The 11,570-nt window shown below is 61.8% G+C and overlaps 1 protein-coding gene across 1 annotated transcript in view; it reads left to right on the top strand.

Annotated features, from left to right (window-relative positions):
• The window catches only part of LOC139274042 (oxysterol-binding protein 1-like), a 93,564-nt gene that overhangs the window by 65,587 nt on the left and 16,407 nt on the right, over positions 1–11,570 (top strand). Inside the window, exons 6-8 of the mRNA XM_070891096.1 lie at positions 1,146–1,266; positions 2,937–3,040; positions 11,099–11,194. Coding sequence (XP_070747197.1) covers positions 1,146–1,266; positions 2,937–3,040; positions 11,099–11,194 — 321 coding nt within the window. The remainder of the gene's footprint in view (positions 1–1,145; positions 1,267–2,936; positions 3,041–11,098; positions 11,195–11,570) is intronic.

Raw genomic sequence — 11,570 nt, 5'->3', positions numbered from 1 at the left:
AAGGAGACATTAGAATAGGTGACACACAAAGCTTGGTCAAAGAGGTGTAGGTATTGAGGAGGAGGATTGAGAGACGGAGGGGAGTTCCGACGCTTGGGGCCGATGCACATGAAGGCATGACCGCCAATGTTGGAGAGATGGACATTGGAAGATGCGCAGGAGGCCAGGATTACAGGAGCGCAGAGATCTTGGCGGGTTGTAGGCCTGGAGGTGGTGACCGATATAGGGAAGGGCGAGGGCCATGGAAGGATTTGAAAACACTGTATAGAATTCAAGAGTCAGGAAGTTATGCTAAACCTGTATCGAACCTTGGTTAGACCGCACTGAGTGCTGCGTACAGTTCTGGTTGCCATATTATGAATCGGATATAGAGACAGTGGAGAGGTTACAGAGACGATTTACAAGGATGTTACCAGAAATCCGAGGGTATACATAGCGGGAAAGGATGAACAGGGCTGGGTCTCTTTACTGTTGGAAAAAAGACTGAGGGAGTGACCTACTAGAGGTCTTCAAAATGATAGGTTTTGATAGAGTGGATACAGAGAGTGGGGAAGAGCATAACTAGAGGCCATCAATATAAGATAGTCACCAAGCAATCCAATCGGGAATTCAGAAGAAACTTCTTTACCCGGAGAGTGGTGAGAATGTGGAACTCGCTGTCACAGGGAGTGGTTGAGGCGAATAGTATCGATGCATTTAAGGGGAGGCTGGACAAGCGTATGAGGGAGAAGGGAATAGAGGGTTATGCTGATAGATTTAGAGGAGGAAAGACTGGAGGAGGCTCGAATGGAGCATAAACGCCGGCTTGGGCTGAATGGCCTGTTTCTGTGCCGTATATCCTGTGTGCTCCTCCGGAAAGGCTGAGAGTTTTAAAATTGAGGCATTGTGGGAGCGGGAGTAGGTCAGCGAGCGAACACTGATCAAAACTGGAGTACCTCTGGTTTTGTTCCCTGCATGGGACGGTTATGGAGATCTGGGGGGCGGGGAAGATAAACCAGCTGTCACTGAGGCCCACGGGGCACCCTGTTATGTACGGTTTTGATCCGTCACCAGGAGGAAGCACTGATCGGGGCGTTCGGGGGAAGGGTGTAAGGTTTTTAATGGTTTGTGGCTTTGAACTCCCCCTCCCTCTCCCCACCACTCAGGTCAGTCACCATCCTCCTGCCGCTGCCCATCACGCCGAGTCCAGGAACGGCTGGACACTTCGTCAGGAGATAGCCATCGCCAGCAAGTTCCGAGGGAAATACCTGTCCATCATGCCCCTGGGTAAGTGTGTCCACCGCTCACCAACTGTGGGCCATCCCGTTAGTGTGTGTGTGTGTGTGTGATTGGGCGGGGGGGGTTTGTGTGATGGTGGGTGGGGCAGGGGTGTGTGTGTGTGTGTGATTGGGCGGGGGGGGTGTGTGTGTGAGATTGGGCGGGGCGGGGGTGTGTGATGGTGGGTGGGGCAGGGGTGTGTGTGTGTGTGTGATGGTGGGTGGGGGGTGGTGTGTGTGTGTGATGGTGGGTGGGGGGTGGTGTGTGTGTGTGATGGTGGGTGGGGGGTGGTGTGTGTGTGTGATGGTGGGTGGGGGGTGGTGTGTGTGTGTGTGATGGTGGGTGGGGGGTGGTGTGTGTGTGTGTGTGTGTGGGTGGGGGGGGTGGTGTGTGTGTGTGATGGTGGGTGGGGGGTGGTGTGTGTGTGATGGTGGGGTGTGGGTGGGGGGTGGGTGTGTGTGTGATGGTGGGGTGTGGGTGGGGGTGGTGTGTGTGTGATGGTGGGGGTGGGGGGGGTGGGTGTGTGTGATGGTGGGGTGTGGGGGGGTGGGGTGTGTGTGTGATGGTGGGGGGTGGGTGGGGGGGGGGGTGGGTGTGTGTGTGATGGTGGGAGGGGGGGGGGGGTGTGTGTGTGATGGGTGGGGGGGGGTGAGTGTGTGTGTGACGGTGGGTAGGGGGGTTGTGTGTGATGGTGGGGGGGTGGGTGTGTGTGTGATGGTGGGGGGGTGAGTGTGTGTGTGATGGTGGGTGGGGGGTGGGTGTGTGTGTGACGGTGGGTAGGGGGGTTGTGTGTGATGGTGGGGGGTGGGTGTGTGTGTGATGGTGGGGGGGTGAGTGTGTGTGTGATGGTGGGTGGGGGGTGGGGTGTGTGTGACGGTGGGTAGGGGGTTGTGTGTGATGGTGGGGGGGTGGGTGTGTGTGTGATGGTGGGGGGTGAGTGTGATGGTGGGTGGGGGGTGGGTGTGTGTGTGACGGTGGGTGGGGGGTGGGTGTGTGTGTGACGGTGGGTGGGGGTGGGTGTGTGTGTGACGGTGGGTGGGGGGTGGGTGTGTGTGTGACGGTGGGTGGGGGGGGGGTGTGTGTGTGCGGTAGGTGGGGTGTGGGTGGGGTGGGTGTGTGTGGACGGTGGGTGGGGTGGGTGTGTGTGTGCGGTGGATGTGTGAGGTGGGGGGTGGGGTGTGACGGTGGTGGGGGTGGGGGAGGTGTGTGTGTTGTGTGGGTGGGGGGGTTGTGTGTGATCGGTCCTGGGTGATTGTAGGTATGGTGTGCGGACGGGTGTGTGTGGATGTGTGTTGCCTCATTTAAAAAAAAATATATATACATAGTTAATTGTAGTAATTCTCGGGTCGGGGGGTTTTGCTGGCAAGGCTGGCATTTATTGGGTCTGACTGGGTAAGGGTTGGAGTCTCACCACACAGGCCCAGACTGGGTAAGGACTGGGGTCACACAAAGGCCCAGACTGGGTAAGGTCTGGAGTCTCTCACAGGCCCAGACTGGGGTCACACACAGGCCCAGACTGGGTAAGGATTGGGGTCACACACAGGCCAGAACTGTGGGTAACAAAATCACAATACCCCCCCCCCCCCCCGGCCACATGTCCACAGCCTACAGACAGTGCTCTTCGAGCATGCAATGTGTCAGGTGTTAGGTTTCTGATGCGTGTGTCTTCTCTGCTGCAGGCTCCATCCACTGCACCTTCCATCAAAGTGGCAACCACTACACGTGGAAGAAAGTCACCACCACAGTACACAACATCATCGTGGGCAAGCTATGGATTGACCAGGTGAGGGAGCGCCGCACTGTCGGAGGGGCAGTACTGAGGGAGCGCCGCACTGTCGGAGGGGCAGTACTGAGGGAGCGCCGCACTGTCGGAGGGGCAGTACTGAGGGAGCGCCGCACTGTCGGAGGGGCAGTACTGAGGGAGCGCCCGCACTGTCGGAGGGGCAGTACTGAGGGAGCGCCGCACTGTCGGAGGGGCAGTACTGAGGGAGCGCCGCACTGTCGGAGGGGCAGTACTGAGGGAGCGCCGCACTGTCGGAGGGGCAGTACTGAGGGAGCGCCGCACTGTCGGAGGGGCAGTACTGAGGGAGCGCCGCACTGTCGGAGGGGCAGTACTGAGGGAGCGCCGCACTGTCGGAGGGGCAGTACTGAGGGAGCGCCGCACTGTCGGAGGGGCAGCACTGAGGGAGCGCCGCACTGTCGGAAGGGCAGTACTGAGGGAGCGCCGCACTGTGGGAGGGGCAGTACTGAGGGAGCGCCGCACTGTGGGAGGGGCAGTAGTGAGGGAGCGCCGCACTGTGGGAGGGGCAGTACTGAGGGAGCGCCGCACTGTGGGAGGGGCAGTACTGAGGGAGCGGCGCACTGTGGGAGGGGCAGTACTGAGGGAGCGCCGCACTGTGGGAGGGGCAGTACTGAGGGAGCGCCGCACTGTGGGAGGGGCCCGCACTGTCGGAGGGGCAGTACTGAGGGAGCGCCGCACTGTCGGAGGGGCAGTACTGAGGGAGCGCCGCACTGTCGGGAGGGGCAGTACTGAGGGAGCGCCGCACTGTCGGAGGGGCAGTACTGAGGGAGCGCCGCACTGTCGGAGGGGCAGTACTGAGGGAGCGCCGCACTGTTGGAGGGGCAGTACTGAGGGAGCGCCGCACTGTCGGAGGGGCAGTACTGAGGGAGCGCCGCACTGTCGCAGGGGCAGTACTGAGGGAGTGTCGCAGGGGCAGTACTGAGGGAGTGTCGCAGGGCAGTACTGAGGGAGTGTCGCAGGGGCAGTACTGAGGGAGTGTCGCAGGGGCAGTACTGAGGGAGTGTCGCAGGGGCAGTACTGAGGGAGTGTCGCAGGGGCAGTACTGAGGGAGTGTCGCAGGGGCAGTACTGAGGGAGTGTCGCAGGGGCAGTACTGAGGGAGTGTCGCAGGGGCAGTACTGAGGGAGTGTCGCAGGGGCAGTACTGAGGGAGTGTCGCAGGGGCAGTACTGAGGGAGTGTCGGCAGGGGCAGTACTGAGGGAGTGTCGCAGGGGCAGTACTGAGGGAGTGTCGCAGGGGCAGTACTGAGGGAGTGTCGCAGGGGCAGTACTGAGGGAGTGTCGCAGGGGCAGTACTGAGGGAGTGTCGCAGGGGCAGTACTGAGGGAGCGTCGCAGGGGCAGTACTGAGGGAGCGTCGCAGGGGCAGTACTGAGGGAGCGTCGCAGGGGCAGTACTGAGGGAGCGTCGCAGGGGCAGTACTGAGGGAGCGTCGCAGGGGCAGTACTGAGGGAGCGTGCAGGGGCAGTACTGAGGAGCGTCGCAGGGGCAGTACTGAGGGAGCGTCGCAGGGGCAGTACTGAGGGAGCGTCGCAGGGGCAGTACTGAGGGAGCGTCGCAGGGGCAGTACTGAGGGAGCGTCGCAGGGGCAGTACTGAGGGAGCGTCGCAGGGGCAGTACTGAGGGAGCGTCGCAGGGGCAGTACTGAGGGAGCGTCGCAGGGGCAGTACTGAGGGAGCGTCGCAGGGGCAGTACTGAGGGAGCGTCGCAGGGGCAGTACTGAGGGAGCGTCGCAGGGGCAGTACTGAGGGAGCGTCGCAGGGGCAGTACTGAGGGAGCGTCGCAGGGGCAGTACTGAGGGAGCGTCGCAGGGGCAGTACTGAGGGAGCGTCGCAGGGGCAGTACTGAGGGAGCGTCGCAGGGGCAGTACTGAGGGAGCGTCGCAGGGGCAGTACTGAGGGAGCGTCGCAGGGGCAGTACTGAGGGAGCGTCGCAGGGGCAGTACTGAGGGAGCGTCGCAGGGGCAGTACTGAGGGAGCGTCGCAGGGGCAGTACTGAGGGAGCGTCGCAGGGGCAGTACTGAGGGAGCGTCGCAGGGGCAGTACTGAGGGAGCGTCGCAGGGGCAGTACTGAGGGAGCGTCGCAGGGGCAGTACTGAGGGAGCGTCGCAGGGGCAGTACTGAGGGAGCGTCGCAGGGGCAGTACTGAGGGAGCGTCGCAGGGGCAGTACTGAGGGAGCGTCGCAGGGGCAGTACTGAGGGGGCGTCGCAGGGGCAGTACTGAGGGAGCGTCGCAGGGGCAGTACTGAGGGAGCGGCGCAGGGGCAGTACTGAGGGAGCGCGCAGGGGCAGTACTGAGGGAGCGTCGCAGGGGCAGTACTGAGGGAGCGTCGCAGGGGCAGTACTGAGGGAGCGTCGCAGGGGCAGTACTGAGGGAGCGTCGCAGGGGCAGTACTGAGGGAGCGTCGCAGGGGCAGTACTGAGGGAGCGTCGCAGGGGCAGTACTGAGGGAGCGTCGCAGGGGCAGTACTGAGGGAGCGTCGCAGGGCAGTACTGAGGGAGCGTCGCAGGGGCAGTACTGAGGGAGCGTCGCAGGGGCAGTACTGAGGGAGCGTCGCAGGGGCAGTACTGAGGGAAGCGTCGCAGGGGCAGTACTGAGGGAGCGTCGCAGGGGCAGTACTGAGGGAGCGTGGCAGGGGCAGTACTGAGGGAGCGTCGCAGGGGCAGTACTGAGGGAGCGTCGCAGGGGCAGTACTGAGGGAGCGTCGCAGGGGCAGTACTGAGGGAGCGTCGCAGGGGCAGTACTGAGGGAGCGTCGCAGGGGCAGTACTGAGGGAGCGTCGCAGGGGCAGTACTGAGGGAGCGTCGCAGGGGCAGTACTGAGGGAGCGTCGCAGGGGCAGTACTGAGGGAGCGTCGCAGGGGCAGTACTGAGGGAGCGTCGCAGGGGCAGTACTGAGGGAGCGTCGCAGGGGCAGTACTGAGGGAGCGTCGCAGGGGCAGTACTGAGGGAGCGCCGCAGGGGCAGTACTGAGGGAGCGCCGCAGGGGCAGTACTGAGGGAGCGCCGCACGGGCAGTACTGAGGGAGCGCCGCACTGTCGGAGGGGCAGTACTGAGGGAGCGCCGCACTGTCGGAGGGGCAGTACTGAGGGAGCGCCGCACTGTCGGAGGGGCAGTACTGAGGGAGCGCCGCACTGTCGGAGGGGCAGTACTGAGGGAGCGCCGCACTGTCGGAGGGGCAGTACTGAGGGAGCGCCGCACTGTCGGAGGGGCAGTACTGAGGGAGCGCCGCACTGTCGGAGGGGCAGTACTGAGGGAGCGCCGCACTGTGGGAGGGGCAGTACTGAGGGAGCGCCGCACTGTGGGAGGGGCAGTACTGAGGGAGCGCCGCACTGTCGGTGGGGCAGTACTGAGGGAGTGTCGCAGGGGCAGTACTGAGGGAGCGTCGCAGGGGCAGTACTGAGGGAGCGTCGCAGGGGCAGTACTGAGGGAGCGTCGCAGGGGCTGTACTGAGGGAGCGTCGCAGGGGCAGTACTGAGGGAGCGCCGCACTGTCGGAGGGGCAGTACTGAGGGAGCGCCGCACTGTCGGAGGGGCAGTACTGAGGGAGCGCCGCACTGTCGGAGGGGCAGTACTGAGGGAGCGCCGCACTGTCGGAGGGGCAGTACTGAGGGAGCGCCGCACTGTCGGAGGGGCAGTACTGAGGGAGCGCCGCACTGTCGGAGGGGCAGTACTGAGGGAGCGCCGCACTGTCGGAGGGGCAGTACTGAGGGAGCGCCGCACTGTCGGAGGGGCAGTACTGAGGGAGCGCCGCACTGTCGGAGGGGCAGTACTGAGGGAGCGCCGCACTGTCGGAGGGGCAGTACTGAGGGAGCGCCGCACTGTCGGAGGGGCAGTACTGAGGGAGCGCCGCACTGTCGGAGGGGCAGTACTGAGGGAGCGCCGCACTGTCGGAGGGGCAGTACTGAGGGAGCGCCGCACTGTCGGAGGGGCAGTACTGAGGGAGCGCCGCACTGTCGGAGGGGCAGTACTGAGGGAGCGCCGCACTGTCGGAGGGGCAGTACTGAGGGAGCGCCGCACTGTCGGAGGGGCAGTACTGAGGGAGCGCCGCACTGTCGGAGGGGCAGTACTGAGGGAGCGCCGCACTGTCGGAGGGGCAGTACTGAGGGAGCGCCGCACTGTCGGTGGGGCAGTACTGAGGGAGTGTCGCAGGGGCAGTACTGAGAGCGCCGCACTGTCGCAGGGGCAGTACTGAGGGACTGTCGCAGGGGCAGTACTGAGGGAGCGCCGCACTGTCGCAGGGGCAGTACTGAGGGAGCGTCGCAGGGGCAGTACTGAGGGAGCGTCGCAGGGGCAGTACTGAGGGAGCGTCGCAGGGGCAGTACTGAGGGAGCGTCGCAGGGGCAGTACTGAGGGAGCGTCGCAGGGGCTGTACTGAGGGAGCGTCGCAGGGGCAGTACTGAGGGAGCGCCGCACTGTCGGAGGGGCAGTACTGAGGGAGCGCCGCACTGTCGGAGGGGCAGTACTGAGGGACTGTCGCAGGGGCAGTACTGAGGGAGCGCCGCACTGTCGCAGGGGCAGTACTGAGGGAGCGTCGCAGGGGCAGTACTGAGGGAGCGCCGCACTGTCGGAGGGGCAGTACTGAGGGAGCGCCGCACTGTCGGAGGGGCAGTACTGAGGGAGCGTCGCAGGGGCAGTACTGAGGGAGCGTCGCAGGGGCAGTACTGAGGGAGCGTCGCAGGGGCAGTACTGAGGGAGCGTCGCAGGGGCAGTACTGAGGGAGCGTCGCAGGGGCAGTACTGAGGGAGCGTCGCAGGGGCAGTACTGAGGGAGCGTCGCAGGGGCAGTACTGAGGGAGCGTCGCAGGGGCAGTACTGAGGGAGCGTCGCAGGGGCAGTACTGAGGGAGCGTCGCAGGGGCAGTACTGAGGGAGCGTCGCAGGGGCTGTACTGAGGGAGCGTCGCAGGGGCAGTACTGAGGGAGCGCCGCACTGTCGGAGGGGCAGTACTGAGGGAGCGCCGCACTGTCGGAGGGGCAGTACTGAGGGAGCGCCGCACTGTCGGAGGGGCAGTACTGAGGGAGCGCCGCACTGTCGGAGGGGCAGTACTGAGGGAGCGCCGCACTGTCGGAGGGGCAGTACTGAGGGAGCGCCGCACTGTCGGAGGGGCAGTACTGAGGGAGCGCCGCACTGTCGGAGGGGCAGTACTGAGGGAGCGCCGCACTGTCGGAGGGGCAGTACTGAGGGAGCGCCGCACTGTCGGAGGGGCAGTACTGAGGGAGCGCCGCACTGTCGGAGGGGCAGTACTGAGGGAGCGCCGCACTGTGGGAGGGGCAGTACTGAGGGAGCGCCGCACTGTGGGAGGGGCAGTACTGAGGGAGCGCCGCACTGTCGGAGGGGCAGTACTGAGGGAGCGCCGCACTGTGGGAGGGGCAGTACTGAGGGAGCGCCGCACTGTCGGAGGGGCAGTACTGAGGGAGCGCCGCACTGTCGGAGGGGCAGTACTGAGGGAGCGCCGCACTGTCGGAGGGGCAGTACTGAGGGAGCGCCGCACTGTCGGAGGGGCAGTACTGAGGGAGCGCCGCACTGTCGGAGGGGCAGTACTGAGGGAGCGCCGCACTGTCGGAGGGGCAGTACTGAGGGAGCGCCGCACTGTCGGAGGGGCAGTACTGAGGGAGCGCCGCACTGTCGGAGGGGCAGTACTGAGGGAGCGCCGCACTGTCGGAGGGGCAGTACTGAGGGAGCGCCGCACTGTCGGAGGGGCAGTACTGAGGGAGCGCCGCACTGTCGGAGGGGCAGTACTGAGGGAGCGCCGCACTGTCGGAGGGGCAGTACTGAGGGAGCGCCGCACTGTCGGAGGGGCAGTACTGAGGGAGCGCCGCACTGTCGGAGGGGCAGTACTGAGGGAGCGCCGCACTGTCGGAGGGGCAGTACTGAGGGAGCGCCGCACTGTCTGAGGGGCAGTACTGAGGGAGCGCCGCACTGTCGGAGGGGCAGTACTGAGGGAGCGGCGCACTGTCGGAGGGGCAGTACTGAGGGAGCGCCGCACTGTGGGAGGGGCAGTACTGAGGGAGCGGCGCACTGTGGGAGGGGCAGTACTGAGGGAGCGCCGCACTGTGGGAGGGGCAGTACTGAGGGAGCGCCGCACTGTGGGAGGGGCAGTACTGAGGGAGCGCCGCACTGTCGGAGGGGCAGTACTGAGGGAGCGCCGCACTGTCTGAGGGTTGTCCTATGAGTAGATATTGAGTAGATTGGGCCTATACACTCAAGTGTAGAAGACTGAGGTGGTCTCATTGAAACGTACACGATTCTGAGAAGGATTGACAGGGGAGTTGCTGAGGGATTTTCCCTGGCTAGAACTAGGGGGCATAAGTGGTCGACCATTTAAGACTGAGAGGAGGTATTTCTTCACTCAGGGATGTGAATCTTTAGAATTCTCTACCCCAGAGGGCTGTGGATGTTGAGTCTTTGAGTATATTCAAGGCTGAGATTGATAGGTTTTGGACTGCAGGGGCATCAAGGGATATGGGGATCGGGCGGGCAAGTGCTGTTGAGGTCGAAGATGAGCCATGATCTTATCGAATGGCGGAGCAGGCTCTAAGGGCCATATGGCCTGCTCCTTCTCCTAATTCTTATGTTCTTAATTAGTTTGAGATTGATACAGGGATTATGGGGAGAGAGTGGTGAAGTGGGATTAGTTTGGGATTGATACAGGGCTATGGGGAGAGCGGGGCAGTGGGATTAGCTTGGGATTGATGCAGGGCTCTGGGGAGAGTGGTGAAGTGGGATTAGTTTGGGATTGATGCAGGGCTATTGGGAGAAAGCAGGGCAGTGGGATTAGTTTGGGATTGATGCAGGGTTTGGGGAGAGAGGGCAGTGGGATTAGTTTAGGAATTGATGCAGGGTTATCGGGAGAGAGCGGGGCGGTGGGATTAGTTTGGGATTGATATAGGATTATGGGGCGAGAGGGGCCGTGGGATTAGTTTAAGATTGATACAAGGTTATGGGGAGAGAGCGGAGCAGAGAAATTAGTTTGGGATTACTCAAGCCTAGAAGCAGTCATGCTGTGTTGGGCCCAATGGCCTCCTCTGCTGTAAATATGTACGGTTGCATAGAAAGCTATCTGGGTGACACCGAGATTGGGGACCCTGCTGCCAATTCTGGTGCATAGTTTCGGGGCTGGAATATCGGGATATGAAGTCCATTCGATACCGAACCCAGTTGCTAAAAATTCAGTAGATTTTGGGATAGAATGATGGGGCTAAAAGGGTTCAGTTTCAAGGACAGTTGCAAGGGCTAGACTTGTAATTGCTGGAATAAAGAAGATTGATGGATGATCTTAATTGAGGTGTTCAAGATGGTTAAAGGAGTTGATGAGTTAGATGGAGGGAAGCTATTTCCACTGATGGGGAGAAAGGGGCCTAGAACAAGATGGCATCATCCGGCCATTTAGGGGTGATGTCTGGAAGCCCCTCTTCACACAAAGAGTAGTGAAAATCTGGAATGCTCTCCCTCAAAATAGCTGTTGAGGCTGGGGGTCAATTGATCATTTCTGAACTCAGTTCGGCAAGGGGATTAAGGGTCACAGAATCAAGGCGGATAGATGGAGTTGAGATACAGATCAGCCACAATCTAATTGAATGGCGTAACAGGCTCGAGGGGCTGAATGGGCCTCCTCCTCTTCCTCTTCTTCCTCCTCTTCCTCTTCCTCTTCCTCTTCCTCCTCCTCCTCTTCCTCCTCCTCTTCCTCCTCCTCCTCCTCCTCCTCCTCTTCCTCTTCCTCTTCCTCCTCCTCCTGTTCTTCCTCCTCCTCCTCCTGTTCTTCCTCCTCCTGTTCCTGTGCAACAGGCTCGAGGGGCTGAATGGGCCTCCTCCTGTTCCTGTGCAACAGGCTCGAGGGGCTGAATGGGCCTCCTCCTGTTCCTGTGTAACAGGCTCGAGGCACTGAATGGGCCTCCTCCTGTTCCTGTGTAACAGGCTCGAGGGGCTGAATGGGTCTCCTCCTGTTCCTGTGCAACAGACTCGAGGGGCTGAATGGCCGCCCATGTTTCGAGGATATTTGAATTGACTAGTACTTATCGACACCTCCTTGTTTTTCTGCTAACAGAGTGGGGAAATCGACATCATCAACAAGAAGACAGGGGACAAGTGCCACCTAAAATTTGCACCTTACAGCTATTTCTCCCGGGATGTGGCACGGAAGGTAGGTCCCTCAAACGCACACGAGAGCTTGGAGTGAATAAGGGTACCTCGGTGTGTCAGCCCACGTATTGTCAGCTTCGAGTATGGATACGTACTCGAAGGAATAATATTTGCAAGTCTATAGGGAAAGAGTGGGACAAATTGGATGGCTCTTTCGAAGAGCCGACACAGGCACGATGGACCAAATAACCTCCGTCTGGGCTGTGTGATTCTACGATGGCTGGGGCATTGCTGCCGGTGAATTAAACACGTCAACCGAAGCATAAACACGGTGGGTGCTGGGAATGTGTGGTGTGGGGTTTGCAATGTGGGGTGATTGAATCAGAGAATCGTGCAAATTTACAGCGCGGAAGGAGGCCATTTCGGCCCATCGTGTC

The sequence above is a fragment of the Pristiophorus japonicus genome, chromosome 9 (genome assembly GCF_044704955.1).
Source record: "Pristiophorus japonicus isolate sPriJap1 chromosome 9, sPriJap1.hap1, whole genome shotgun sequence".
Lineage (NCBI taxonomy): Eukaryota > Metazoa > Chordata > Chondrichthyes > Pristiophoridae > Pristiophorus > Pristiophorus japonicus.
The sequence above is the reverse complement of the archived record's forward strand: the minus strand, read 5'-3'. Positions and strand labels throughout refer to the sequence as shown.